The sequence below is a fragment of the Prunus avium genome, chromosome 8, assembly GCF_965620075.1.
Source record: "Prunus avium chromosome 8, drPruAviu1.hap1.1, whole genome shotgun sequence".
In the NCBI taxonomy this organism is placed as follows: Eukaryota; Viridiplantae; Streptophyta; class Magnoliopsida; order Rosales; family Rosaceae; genus Prunus; species Prunus avium.
In genome coordinates, this window is record NC_142291.1 from 30,292,729 (window position 1) to 30,304,303 (window position 11,575).

Genomic DNA, 11,575 nt, shown 5'->3' on the forward strand with positions numbered 1-11,575 from the left:
CAAGGAAACGAAATAGAGATATACAGCATGGGCAATCGTGGGTTGTGGACTGAACTCTTTTTTTTTTTTTATGAAGAAAAGGGGGAGAAAACCCCCAAACACCAACACAACAACTAACTAGTACTAATCAGACGAGCCTTAACAGCTCCCAAAGAATCATTAAGCAATAAATAGCCAAGCCAAGCAGGACTCCTCAAAATAGTAACAGCCTAGGTCCAGATTGTGACTCCAAGTAGCCAACCCATCAGCTACATCATTCCTCTCTCTATAGATATGTTGAAGCTTGATCCTTCGAATCAAATTCATAAGCCTTTTACAGCTACTGACCAACCCAGCATTAGGATGACAAGCATTCAAAACCTTACTCTGAAAAAGAAGCACAGCAGTCTCAGAGTCCATCTCAACAACAATATCATCTACTTTTTTCTCAACAGCCAAGTTCAACCCAAAGAACAGACCCCATAACTCAGCTTCAAGCACTTCTCCCTGGCCTAAATTGACAGCAAAGCCATCAATCCATTGACCCAAATGATCTCTCAGGACCCCTCCAGCACCAATCGCACCAGTGCTGCCCCTGCGAGACCCATCTATATTTAACTTGTGGACTGAACTCTTGGGTAAACACTAAACATTAATTTTTGGCCAACACTTTCAAAGAAAATATATTTGTCATAAATACTCTTGGATACTAGCACATTGCATCAGTTAATAGTTGGAGTAATAGTTGGTGCATCTAGTAGTACTCAGGTTATAACAAAATCACTTCGCTGAACACGCGTCGTAATTATACAAAATAAATATAATCACTTAGAGTGAAACGGTAATGTTACACGATGATTAAAAGTGATAAACGCTAATTTTACGAAGGCAGGAAAAAGGGATTCTTGCAACATGGCAACTCACTTGGTTGCATCTGTTGCCTCTAAAATGTAACACAACTTTGGTATGGGCTGATTTTCGGTTACTAGCCACCCTAGAGCTTGATGTCAATGTTTTTCATGAGGATGTGTACTGCTTTAACTTTTGAAATTGGGATCCACACTTGAGTACTCTTGTAACATCAGGAAGATAAACATTACCAGAATAAGTTCTAATGTGAAAACTTCTCAAATAGGATTATTAGTGTTAAAAATCGATAATTTCAACAGAATATCGATACTTTATTTATGTCGTATCGAGACTATATTAGGCTATTTATATTATCGATATAATGGAATAGTATTGACAATAACATATCGAGATGACATAGATATAATAGATCTATTTGAGAAGAGTGCTACAACAAAAGTCCTTTTTCATAGCTTTTCCCAATTCTAGTTGTAACCGGTGAGCCATTTTAAGTTGATTTTCAATCAATAATGGTAACTTTTTTGGTAAATTAAGTAAATATTTTTCTGGGGGGAAACGAATACTTTGTACCCACAGTGTCAATATCCAAACTACCCCTCGTATTTTTGAAAATTGGCTCCATTTTAGAAATAAAAAGATTTGAAATCCAACGGTCTTTTCATCTTCCCCTTTCTCATACATCCATATTTACGCCTATTAGCTTCGCTCTTGACCTCCATAGGACCATAACCAATGGCAATGAGGGAGCCAATGGCTGTTCTTCAAGATCAGAACCGGAACTTCTCTTACCCACCATCCGAGGTCCACTCTCTCTTCCTCTCTAAGATATGATTTATGGGTTTGCTTGTAATCTGAGTATGTAACTGTTTGTTTACTAATGATTTGCAGAGCATAAAAATGGAAAAGCTGTTTGGGCAAAAATCTTCATGCCTCGAACTGATGGCTTTAAGCAATGTGAGAAGCACTATTTTGTATTGGGTTTTTGTTATTTCCGATTTTGAAGGAGACACCGACATGGTTTGATGATTTCCATCGGTCTGAAAATTTATTGAATAATATTAATCTTTTCAAGTTATAAGCTTTCTGAAATGGGTTTTTAGTAGGAAGCCTTTTCGAACAAACAGTTTTGGAAAATTTCGTAAGCATGAGCCTTTTTTAAGCAACTGCAGATTTCCTGCAGAAGACAAGTTTTCAATTATGTTCATGGTCTGAAGTTTTGACAATTGAAATGAAAAACAAAATAAAGAAAAGGAAAAAAAAAGTTTTTGAATTTTCCATTTCTTATCAATAGATTCAGATACTGAATTAACTTAAAAATCTTGCCAACTTCTTGAATGCAGGTAGTCAATGTTAATCCCATTATGTCTCAAAGGTCAGTGTGTATATTTAATTTACTTTCTAATCTGCTTTTACTTATAAAACTTATTTGTTTTAGTTTTAAACTAACACTGGACCCTCAATCTTTTTACCAATAGTCATAAACGAAAGAGAGTTATTACAAGAGTTAAGGTAGAAAGCTTATATGATAGTTCCCAAGCTCAGTCTTCTGTTATGGCAAGAGCAAAGGAGGTTGAAGCAAGCCTAGATCCTAAGTTCCCTGTCCTGCTCAAAGTTATGATGCCATCACATGTTACTGGAGGATTCTGCCTTGTAAACCCTACTCACTCTCTTCACAATGTGTGCATTTATCTAAAGGCGTGGACTATTAGGATGATATATTTATATGCACTATCTTTGATTTGGCAGAGTATTCCGAAGAAATTTAGCTGTCAGCATTTGCCAAAACAAGATACAATGATTGTTTTGGAAGATGAAGATGGGAAGGAATTCGAAACGAAATATCTTGTGGAGAAGTGTGGACTGAGTGGTGGATGGAGAGGGTTTTCAATTGCTCACAAGCTACTGCAGGGAGATATTGTGATTTTCCATATAGTCGCTCCTTTTAAAATTAAGGTAACTGATTGAACCACTTAAAAATTTTGTGTGGATCCTTTGTTAATATCTTGAAATTGTTGGCTTGCAAGTGTCACTAAACTTGACGAGTTTGAAAAACGAATCTTGTAAATCAAAGTTGTTCTGGATGTGAAGTATATATAGAAGATAAATTCTAGGGACGCCATTATGATTGTGATGATGATGAAAATGTTTATCCTGCGATTTGAAGAAAAGGGAAATTTGGTGATTGTAGATTTTTTGAGTTTGTCATATTTCTCCAACTTTAGGTAGGGTATTTTAAGACAAAAAGAAAAAGAATAAGATTGATTGTGCTTAGTGGACAATTCCTAATGCTTGGCCATCAAGGGTAGAAAATAGACATTTTACTGCTTTGAGATGGTACTTCTGAAAGCATATGAACCACTCAATTCTTTTGCTGCCTACTTTCTTAGGTGTATATTGTTAGATCAAATGGTTTAGATGAAGTGGACTGCGGTCATGGCCTTATGAGTTTAGATGCTTGCGCTAAACAGATTGATGCTGGTAAGTTGATTCCAAATTCACCTAGTTATTTGTGCTAAATTTCTTGGCAATCATAACTCTTACTTTTTCTGATCACCCTGTGTCATTCTATAATTTAAATCATGCAGGACAGATTATTCCATATGAAACCGAAAAGTCTGGTCCGGTATCAGATCAGTCTGAAAATGATAGTGAAGATCTTAGTTTTGAATTTATGGATGGACTTAGACTTGCAGAGTCTGATGTCACTTTCAAAGAAGTGAAATGCATGGAGAACTTCACTGTTGTCGTCAATGGTTTAGTCATAAATTCTGAGTTTTCGAAATACATTCTGACCAAGTATTTTGAGCTTTGTTGCAGTCAAAACGCATTCCTTCATGAACATCTTCTTGAGGGTCTGAACTGCAAATTGATAGCTGGAGTGATTTCTGAGACTGTCAACATTGCAGATGCCATCAGGGCCTGCAAGATTACTACCACCGAAGGTGATTTTTCCACTTGGAGTAAGACTTTGAAAGCTTTTGAGGATTTAGGCATGAGTGCCGGGTTCCTGCGTGCCCGGCTGGACCGGCTTTCAAGTCTTGCTTCAGAATCAAAAAGATTGAAGGAGGCTAGACTTGAAAAGGACCATCCAGAAGAAGAGATGAGGAGCTTGGATGCAAATCCTTTGCAAGTAAAAGAGACCATAAATATGACTTCAGAGAAGCTCGAACTTACATTCCAAGAAGTGGCTAAAGCCCCTTGGTGATGAGAAAACTTCAATGTCTCTGGTTCTTTTTTGGTATAAGTTATAGCTCAAGCGTTCTAGTTTAGAACCAGAACTGTGCCAAAGCTACGTGAGGAACAAAAGACGTGTCCTCACGATAATTGCGCTTTTGTTGTATAGGAGATGATGTGCTTGAGCCCTGCAGTTGTCTTACTGCAGAGATTTTGGGTAACTTAAGTATAGAATTATGTCCATTACTGGAGGTATCACAAGCTACCTACCAAATAGGGAGGAATGTTGTACCTTGTGGTTCTCTCTTTTGCAATTTCCCGCTATCAATGGAAGATTTTTTATTGAACCAATTGCCAATACCCTCTCTTACGCAAAAACACACAAGCACAAGTTTATGTCAGATCTAATAATGCTGTCTTCTTTTTTCCTTATTTATGGAACTATTACATGCTACTTGAGTTAAGGAATCATTCTTCCAAGTGTGTGATGCTTGATTTAGCTATTACTATCTAACGCACAAATAATTGATTGATCTGGCCATAAATTTCAATATCTAGCCATATTGTGGTTATAAAGAATGAAAAACCTACCAAGATTTCGGTGTAACACATGGTCTCATTAATTCACTTATATTATATCACGTGTGTGTATTCATTAATATTATACCTGATACGTGTTACCTATGTAACCGTATAACGGTATAAAGTATCTTTTCACAAATAAACTTCAGACAGGAGCTAATAAATTCAAAGTTCCAAGTGTCATGAATCTTTGCCAACCAACTGCGCTACCCTTGTGGGACATGTACTCAACAGTTTTTAAAGACAATATTTTTTTCGCTTAAAAAGAGAGTAAAATGTGTGCTGCATATTTTCGGCATAACAATATCACTTTACCTAATATTTATAATAATGAACGCAAAATAGAAAAGTCTGTGGCACAAGGGTTAAAACAGTTAACTATATATTTTTATTCATTACACTAAAAAAAAAGTACAAGAAAGTATATATACTCAACAAAATAATAACAAGAAGAGTCAAGTAGATGCTTAATCAATTCAACGTATATATCCTACTTCAAAAACATGCATCTTGAACTAAGCCCTAAAACTTTTCTTGATCCGTTTGCTCTATTGTTAATGGAGTACTTCTCTCCTTCCTCTGTAAGTAGGAACTTCTACATTCTTGTTAATACTACTGTTACATGGCCTACTTGTAGTAGTAGTATTAGAAAAGATTGAGTAGGCCATGTTTATTTATTTGAAATGGGAGAAGTTGGGGAGACGAGGAATGAGTACGAGGTAAACTATTCCTTAGCAATCTAATTCTTGATTTTTTGTGTATTAGATTATAGATTATAACGTGAAGCCTACTTAGCTTTTGATTTGTTAATATTAGTAAATGTGGTGGAAATCAAGAACTAGACCAATTTACTAACACAAGGAAAGTTTAAAAAAAAATTGAAATAATGAAGCCAAACCCAACATAAAATTAGAAATTAAACGATTTTTGTTCTTTTTGTTCGTAATTTTTTTTTGGGGGGAAAGTGGAATAGTGTATATAACTTAAAAGTGGCTACAAAATTACTGTTACTAGTATTGTTTCCAAAAAGCCCCTATTATTTTTGAAAATTGGCTCCGTTTCGGCCAAGCTTGTAGCCCTTCGGAGTCTGAACGAAGTACAAAATTTAAATCGAACGGTCTTTTCATCGTCCTCCTCTTTCATCGTATTTACATTTTTCCATATTTTCACCAATTTGAATCAAACAATGGCTGTTCTTCAAAACCAGAAACAGAGCTTCTCCTCTGACCCTCCACCACCATCCAAGGTCCATTCTCTCTGTTTCTCTCTCAGATATGTTTATGGTTTTGCTTGTAAACAGAGTATGTGACTGTTTTGTTTACAAATGGTTTTGCAGAGCAATAGGGGAAGACTACCAAAGAACAAGGAAAAGCTGTTTAGCAAAAAATATTCATGTCTCACTCAGTCACAGATGACTAAAAGCATTGTGAGAAACACTATGCTCTCTTCTCTTTTTCTTTCTTTCTTTGTTTTCATGAGCTCTATTTATACAAATTTGTATTGGGTTTTGTTTTTGTTTTTGATTTCTTCTATTTTGAACTGTATTGAGTTTGAAATGATTGAATCTGCACAGAAATTAATCTTACTCTTTTCAAGTTTTAAGCTTTCTGAAATGGTTTTTTTTTTCTTTTCCTTTTTCCGGGAAACCCAATAGCCTAATTAAATGTCTTTACTTGTTTGTAAGCATCTTTTCTCTTCATTGTCAATAGCTATAGCTCCAAGTCCAACACTAAAAAAATGAACTGAAATTTTTTTAAATCTTGAATACAGGTAGTCAGTGCTAATCCAAAGATGCCTGAAAGGTCAGTGAGTATCTTAAATTTACTTTTTAATCTGTTTGTTTTTACTTTTAGTATAATTGTTTGATATAATTAGAAAGTGACACTGGACCATCCCTCAATCTTTTTACCAATAGTCGTAAATGGAAGAGAGCTACAGTAGAAAGCTTATATGATACTTCCCAAGCTCAGTCTTCTGTTCTGGATAGAGCAAAGGAGGTTGAAGCAAGCCTAGATCCGAAGTTCCCTACCCTACTCAAAGTTATGCTCCCATCACATGTTACTGGATGTTTCTGGCTTGTAAACCTCACTGACTTACTCTCTTCACAATTTGTGCAATTATCTCAAGGCATGAACTATTGGGATGATATATTGATATGCACGCAGTTTGGTTTCGCAGGGTCTTCCTAAGAAATTCTGCTGTGATCATTTGCCAAAACAAGATACAATGATTGTTCTGGAAGATGAAAATGGGGAAGAATTTGAAACGAAATATCTTGCGGAGAAGGTAGGACTGAGTGGTGGGTGGAGAGGGTTTTCAATGTCTCACAAGCTACTGGAGGGAGATATTGTGATTTTCCATGTAGTCACTCCTTCCAAATTCAAGGTAAATGATACCTTCTTTCTTGATATGTTTGTGTGGATTCTTTGTTAATATCTTTAAATGATTTGATTGCAAGTGCCACCCTTTGTTAATATCTCGAAATTGTTTGATTGTAACTTGCAAGCGCCACTGAAACATTGAGTTAAACTTGAATTCGAAGTGATGGTTATGATGTTGATAATTTTTATCCTGCGATTTGAAGAAAAAGGTAGGAATAATTTGGTTCATTGTAGATTTTTTCAGCTTGTCAATATTTTTCTTAACTTTAGGAGGGTTTTCCCTTGAATGGAGATTAAAGATAAAGGATAAGATTGATTCTCTGTAGTGAAGATTTCCTAATGCCTCTTGAATGGAGACCTTGCATAGGTGCTGTGGAGCATAGATTATAGACATTTACTGCTTTTAGATGCTACTTCTGAATATGCAGATGAACCACTTACTTCTTTTTCTGCCTACTTGTTTAGGTTTATATTATTAGATCAAAAGGTTTAGATGAAGCGGATTGCGCTGTTGGCCTCATGAGGTTAGATGCTTGCATTAAGCAGATGGATACTGGTAAGTCGTTTAAAATTCACCAAGTTATTTTGCTTAATGGTTTGACAGTTATAACTCTTGCTTTCTTTGATCTCCCTGTATCATTTCTGTAATTTATAATTATATCATGCAGAACACATTATTTCATGTGAAAGGGAAGAAAGTGGGAATTTGGAACCCATTCCAGAGGACCATGCAATAGCCTTTAATACAAAATCTCGTCCACTATCAGACCAATCTGAAAATGATAGTGAAGATCTTGGTTTTGAAGTTCTGGATGGACTTAGACTTTCAGAGTCTGTTGTCCCATTCAAAGAAATGTACCGTATGGATAACTTCAACGTCTTGGTCAATGGTTTAAACATAAATTCCGAGTTTTCGAAATACGTTCTGAACAAGTATTACGAGCTTTGCTGCAGTCAAAAATCATTCCTTCATGAACATCTTCTTGAGGGTCTGAACTGCAAACTGATAGTTGGAGTAATTTCTGAGACAATCAACATTGCAGATGCCATCAGGGCCTGCAAGATTACAACCTCAGAAGTTTACTTTTCCACTTGGAATAAGACTTTGATAGCCTTTGAGGGTTTAGGCATGAATGTAGGGTTCCTGCGTGCCCGGCTGGACCAGCTTGCAATTCTTGCTTCAAAATAAAAAAGATTTAAGGAGGCTAGACTTGAAGAGCTTAGAGGCAAAGCTTTTGGAAGTAAAAGAGGCCATAAGTAGGCTTGACTCTGAGATTGAAATACGAGTTCAGAGAAGCTTGAACTTTTGTTCCAAGACGTGGCTAAGGCCCCTTGGTGATCAGAACGAGAACTTTGCCCAAGCTACATAAGGAAGAAGAGGCTTATTATCTTATGATCATTCAGCTTTTTTGTGGTTTGGAGGTCAAGGCACACAGTTGACCATCTTTTGTATAGAATTATGTCCATTGTAGGGAGGAATATTGTAGCTATTTCTGGTTCTCTCTATAATTATCTAACGCACACATGATTGATTGATCTGGCCTTGGGATTGCATTTTCCTCTATCATAAGTTTCAATATGTAGCCATATCCTGCTTACCAAAAAAACGAAAAGACCTGTCCAAAACACTTGAATAATGAGATGTGCTCATAATTTGTGCCGAAGACCATTTTCAGACGTAAGAATAAATTCAAAGTTCCAAGTTTCATGAATGTTTGCCATGAAACTCCAAGCTTGAAATCATAACTAGAGGTAACTATATGCTATGGTGTGTGTGGAAGTTATTGCAAGTTACAATATGATAATAATGGTGATTGTGGTAAATGGTTGTTTAGTTATCATATTACATTTATCTACTTTTAATTATGAATATATATATATATATATATATATATATATATATATATATATATATATATATATATAGTCCCCTTTTATTGAGGGATCTCTTTTTGAGAAAGAGAATTCATTCATAGAACTAGGGGTGGGCATTGGAACCGTAAAACCGCAAAACCGAACCAAACCAATCCGAAAAAAACCGAAAAAAACCGTGTTGACCGGAAAAGTCAAAAACCGAGTCCAATCCAAACCGAACCGGTTCAAACCGGTTCCAGTTCCGGTTTTTCACCCTAATGAACCGGTCCAATCCGAACCGGTCCAATAGAATTAATTTTTATATATTTATATATTATATATATATTTGTGAAATTTTTTTAGGCCCAAACCCAACTATTTCATTATACCAACAAAAAGCCCAAAATTCCCAAGTTCATTGCCTAAGTCCAACAAGCCATATTTTAATATCCTAATCCTATCAAATCTCACATCACTCTCTTTCTCTCACGCCCTCTCTCTCTTTTCCCTCAGATTTCCTCAACTTACTTTTTCTTTCTTTGTTTTCTCTTCTGCTTCTTTTCCTCTCGGTTCCTCAACTTATTTTTTCTTCTTTCTTTCTTCTCTCTTCTGCTTCTTTTCCTCTCAGTTCTTTTTTCTTCTTTCCCTCTTATTATTTCTTTATTCTCTCTTATTCTTTCTCTCTCATTTCGTCTTTATTTTCTTTTTTTCTTCCTCTCTTTCTCTGATTTTCTATTACTCTGATTTTTTTTCTTCTTGGTTTTATGTTTCTCTCTCTCCCTCTATATCTCTTTTCTTTGCAACTCTGTTTTTGTATTTCTCTCTTCTTTTTTTTCTCTTCATTTTTTGTTTCTCTGTACATATATGTGTTCATCTTGTAGATCTGGGTGAAGTTCTTGGAGATCTGGGTTAAGTCCCAGTCCAAAGCAGGTCAGCGTCTCTTATCTCTCCAATCCCTTGTGCAGATCTGTATTTTTTTTTGGTCAACTATCCATTTTGGTGCGTTTATTTCACTTTTGGTTTCATTTGTTTCTTCTGATATGGTATTGATATTTTCTATGATTTGGGGCTGATGATGTTACTGAGGTCTGATTCTCTTCTTTTTCTTCTTTCGATTTTTTCCTGTTGTGTTTTGACATACCTGTTCTTTATTCCTGATATCATTCCTCAGTGGCATGCAAATCTTTGAACGTTGTTGTAAACTTTAGATGGGAGAGAAGCTCATTCATTATTTTTCAGAAAAAGAAAATAACATTACAACAATTGACAATTTGTTGCTCTTTGAAACAGGTACTGAAGTAGCATGGATAAAAAGAAAGACTGAAGATGTTGCAGAAAATTGAATGTGTTCTATTTCTGTAATTTGTTTGTAATTAAATTTGCTTTATTTTGTTTTGTTTTTAGGTTTTAAGTTTTATATTAATGCTTGCTATTTGTTGTTTTGTCAAAAAATTGTATTAATGCTTGATGGATTCATTCAATTTGCAGTGTGAATGTGAATTGGGCCAATCGGTAATAATTAGGCCCAAAAGGTTTTAAATATCAATTGGGCTGAAGCTTTAAAAAAATTTAAGAACAAAAAAATATTCAATTAAGTTGAAGAATCGGCCCAAACCGTAAAAACCGGAACCGAACCGGATCAAAACTGGATCGGGTTGGTCCGGTTTTGTCTGGTATTTTTGTTAAAATCCAAACCGGACCGGACCGGTGAACAGTACCGGTTTTGGTCCCAATTTTGCCTGAGAACCGGTCCAAACCGGACCGTGCCCAGGCCTACATAGAACCAAAGACGTAGAAAGAACGATATGATACAATGGCCTCGTTAAAACCTTCCTAGGACAACCTCATGGGACAAACCCAGGGGAGGAAAGAGTACTACACATGTCATGAACTAACAAGAGAGCCCGATTCAGGTCACTTTACAATAATATAACAAATCAAAAATGAAAACTAACACATAGACCTTCGACGAGAACCGCAACTATAGACCAACACAGTAGATCCGCATGGGAGGGCTACAGAACATCCCAACTGTCAAAAGAAGCCTTGTATGAGCAAAATCATAGTCCTTTGACACCCACACAAACTGTAAGGCATACCATGACAAAAACAACAGTAAAAGGACCCATGAGAAGCACTCCACTTCAACTCAGAATCGGACAAAGAAAACCTCATATGACCAAGCATAGTTCTTTGGTTGGCACAGAGTGGAGAAGAGCACCACATCCCAATAACTACCACCAATGTCGTTGCTGCCATCGCCGTTGAAACAGAGACAAAACATCAGCCACCAGGTATCACAACTCTCCCGAGGAGAGACACAATCCAGCGTCACTACTGTCATCGCCGTCTAGAGAAAAACAAAACAAGCCACCTAGAGTATTGCAAAAACAATCAAACAAAATAATTAGACAAATAGACATAGATCCAAACAGATCTAGATTATCTGGGGAAGGGAAAGGGAGGAGAAGAGGGGATAAGTGTTGCATTCCTAAGAGGACACAAATTAATGTGCAAACAACCAATTAAAAATACCCGCAAGTGCACGAATCTATCGAAGTATAGATTATGTAAGTACGGGGTCGATCCCACGAAGAACTTGTCGGCTTCCTATAAGTTCTAATTTGAGTACATAAAGAACACTTATTTAACACACCACAAATGCACAAATGAAAGAGGGAAACTAGAAATGAGTAAAGAAGTGTAAAATAAATGGAACAACACAAGAAAACTAG

At 36.1% G+C, this 11,575-nt stretch overlaps 2 protein-coding genes and 1 long non-coding RNA gene across 3 annotated transcripts; all 3 read left to right on the forward strand.

Moving 5' to 3' along the window:
* Positions 1–1,505: 1,505 nt before the first annotated feature.
* LOC110772556 (B3 domain-containing protein Os01g0234100-like) lies at positions 1,506–4,370 on the forward strand. The gene is made up of 7 exons (XM_021976992.2): positions 1,506–1,650; positions 1,738–1,803; positions 2,190–2,221; positions 2,325–2,499; positions 2,596–2,802; positions 3,237–3,327; positions 3,435–4,370. The coding sequence occupies exons 1-7, from the start codon at positions 1,582–1,584 to the stop codon at positions 4,052–4,054; spliced, it is 1,260 nt and encodes a 419-aa protein (XP_021832684.2). The 5' UTR covers positions 1,506–1,581; the 3' UTR covers positions 4,055–4,370.
* Positions 4,371–5,693: 1,323 nt separating this feature from the next.
* On the forward strand, positions 5,694–8,524 carry LOC110772560 (B3 domain-containing protein Os01g0234100-like). Its single transcript, XM_088246174.1, has 7 exons — positions 5,694–5,851; positions 5,942–6,031; positions 6,376–6,407; positions 6,521–6,683; positions 6,784–6,990; positions 7,452–7,542; positions 7,655–8,524. Exons 1-7 carry the CDS (start codon positions 5,792–5,794, stop codon positions 8,173–8,175), a joined length of 1,164 nt encoding a protein of 387 aa, XP_088102300.1. The 5' UTR covers positions 5,694–5,791; the 3' UTR covers positions 8,176–8,524.
* An 832-nt stretch (positions 8,525–9,356) lies between these two features.
* On the forward strand, positions 9,357–10,321 carry LOC148292522 (uncharacterized). Its single transcript, XR_015826501.1, has 2 exons — positions 9,357–9,770; positions 10,131–10,321. It is a non-coding gene; the product is annotated as an uncharacterized LOC148292522 (long non-coding RNA).
* The last annotated feature ends 1,254 nt before the right edge of the window (positions 10,322–11,575 follow it).

Excerpts from the sequence above, each read along its gene's own strand:
- LOC110772560 (XM_088246174.1), top strand. The coding sequence starts at position 5,792 with ATGGCTGTTCTTCAAAACCAGAAACAGAGCTTCTCCTCTGACCCTCCA. Across the intron at positions 6,032-6,375 it reads CACAGATGACTAAAAGCATT|GTAGTCAGTGCTAATCCAAA; the intron begins GTGAGAAACACT and ends TCTTGAATACAG. Across the intron at positions 6,991-7,451 it reads TCACTCCTTCCAAATTCAAG|GTTTATATTATTAGATCAAA; the intron begins GTAAATGATACC and ends CTACTTGTTTAG.
- LOC110772556 (XM_021976992.2), top strand. The coding sequence starts at position 1,582 with ATGGCAATGAGGGAGCCAATGGCTGTTCTTCAAGATCAGAACCGGAAC. Across the intron at positions 1,804-2,189 it reads AACTGATGGCTTTAAGCAAT|GTAGTCAATGTTAATCCCAT; the intron begins GTGAGAAGCACT and ends TCTTGAATGCAG. Across the intron at positions 3,328-3,434 it reads CGCTAAACAGATTGATGCTG|GACAGATTATTCCATATGAA; the intron begins GTAAGTTGATTC and ends TAAATCATGCAG.